This window comes from Phaseolus vulgaris, chromosome 1, assembly GCF_000499845.2.
Source record: "Phaseolus vulgaris cultivar G19833 chromosome 1, P. vulgaris v2.0, whole genome shotgun sequence".
NCBI classification, from domain to species: Eukaryota; Viridiplantae; Streptophyta; class Magnoliopsida; order Fabales; family Fabaceae; genus Phaseolus; species Phaseolus vulgaris.
The window spans coordinates 21,673,186-21,675,477 of NC_023759.2; the positions used below are offsets into that span (position 1 = coordinate 21,673,186).

Genomic DNA, 2,292 nt, shown 5'->3' on the forward strand with positions numbered 1-2,292 from the left:
CGTCGAGTTGGCTCATTTTTCAAACTTGCGACATAACATTCTCTAGCGGTTTTTTGATCGACATGGATTGTTGCAATGTCGTTATTTGCCGAAGGGAATTTCATGGCTAAGTGTGGGGTGGAAACAATGGCTTTTAACCTGTTGATGGACGGACGACCGAGCAAGATGTTGTAGGAAGTCTGGGCGTTAACCAGAAGATATCGTACGTTTATTGTTTTGTGGAGACCGTCTTCTTCACCAAAGGTTGTATATAAGTCTATATACCCCTTAGTGTCGACCCGTTCGCCTGAGAACCCTACGATTTGTTCGTTATAGGGTTGAATGTCTGCTTCTGGGATGTGCATTTTCTTGAAGATTTCCCAGTATAATATGTCGACCGAGCTTCCTTGGTCTACCAAAGTCTTGGCAATTGCGAACTTGTCAATTTCCACGGTGATTACCATAGGGTCGTCCTGGGTTGGATCTATGGCTGTGAAGTTGTCGTTAGTGAAAGTAATCGGAGGTATGTGTGGACGCCTCCTCGTAGTGGCATGAGCGGACTGGATGTCCCGAAGATGTTTCTTTCGGGCGAAATTTGAGCACCCGCCACCGGCAAAGCCTCCGGCTATATAATTTGCTTCGTGGCTCGGTTCGCCCAGGGTAACGGGTCCAGCAATCATGTTGATGACTTCGCGAACTCGTTGGCGTGGGCGGGCGTTTCGGTCGGGACTTGTGCTACGGGCGCGTGTACGCCGAACGGGGCTTTCACTGCGTTTCCGCAAAGCTTGGCTTTGGTCAGTTCGGCGTTTGTAATCGTTATGGTATGACCGGTCGACACCACGGGATGGACGGTCGGTACTCCGTGGTGGGGATCTTGAATTCCTTGTCCTCTTGACGAATTGTCACAAATGGCCAGCCTGGATGAGCTCTTCGATTTTGTCCTTCAACGCCTGACATCCTTCGGTTGTGTGGCCGAAGTTTCGATGGTATTGACAATGCTTAGCGGTATCTGCGTTCGGTGGCGTTTGATATCGCTTCAGTGTCGGGATTAAGTCCGTTTGTAGTGCTTCATCTAGGGCTCGTCCCCGCGGAACAGTTAAAGGGGTGTAACTGTTGAATCTGGGCATACGGCCTCCTCTATTCCGATCGGGCCTCTGAGTGGTTCGGACGGTCCGTTCGGCTTCGATTTCTCTTTCCTTACTCGGGATTTGATCTTTGAGGACTCCGGATCCGACGGCCTTGAACCGTTGGTGATAGTCGATGTGTTCTTCGATTTGCATGAATTTGGTTGCTCGAGTGCGGAGATCTTCCATGTCTTGAGGTGGTTTCTTGATGAGACTGTCGGCAAAACGACCCGGCCGGATGGCCGAGACCAAATGGTGTAATGCAACGTCCTGTTTGAGTCCTCGGATATTCATACATGCTTTGTTGAACCTGTCTAGAAAGGTTCTAAGAGGTTCACCTTTCTCTTGTTGCACCGATAGGAGAGACATGGAAGACATATGATATGGTCGGCTGGTGGCATGTTGGGTAGAAAATTTTGCGGCTAGGACGTCAAAGTCATCGATGGAGTTCGGAGGCAGCTCTGTAAACCAAGTAAGAGGTTCTCCTTGTAGTGACGTTGGGAAAACTTTACACCACACATTGTTATCTGTGGTGTACAAGGTCATCTGTGTTTTATAAACATTTAAATGCTCATCTGGGTCGGTCGAGCCGTCATAGAGTTTTATGGTGAGACCCCTCCATTTGTTAGGAAGTGGAGTAGCGATAATTTCGTCTGTAAAAGGATGAGCCCTTTTACTTGACTTTCTTTCGATTGTTTCAGCTGTGGAAGCAGGATTGGTTTCGGCCGGCGTAGGTATGCGAGAGGCGGTTCGGTCGGCTGCATGGGATTGTCCTTCTCGTTCAGGATTATCGACCTGTCGCTGGAGTCGCGCGTTCTGCTCTCTCAATAAGGCGATTTCTTCCTCTTGGCGGTGTCTATCCTCTTCGTATTGACGACGATCGTCCATCCCCTTTTGCCGCAGTTCCTCCATCTGAGTTTGGAGGGTTTGAATCATGGTCATCTGTTCTGCCATGGCGTCGTTGTTGTTCCTTGTTGCAACCATTATAGCTTTAAAAATTGAAACTTTGCCTCGGCCCCACGGTGGGCGCCAATTGTACCTGTTGTGGAGAGATGGGACCCAGGCACGGTCGGTTGACGTAGTGTAATTGTTGACGTGTCGATCTTCTTCTCCTTCGGTCGGTCGTTCCTTCTTGGTGTCTCCTTCGGTCGGGCGGGGGAGGGTACCTGCGAAGGCACTCCGACGCTCA

The 2,292-nt window shown here is 49.8% G+C and overlaps 1 protein-coding gene across 1 annotated transcript; it reads right to left on the bottom strand.

Annotated features, from left to right (window-relative positions):
- Window positions 1-881: 881 nt before the first annotated feature.
- Window positions 882-2,087, bottom strand: LOC137815683 (uncharacterized). The gene has a single exon (XM_068618796.1). It carries the CDS (start codon window positions 2,085-2,087, stop codon window positions 882-884), a length of 1,206 nt encoding a protein of 401 aa, XP_068474897.1.
- Between the last annotated feature and the right edge of the window lie 205 nt (window positions 2,088-2,292).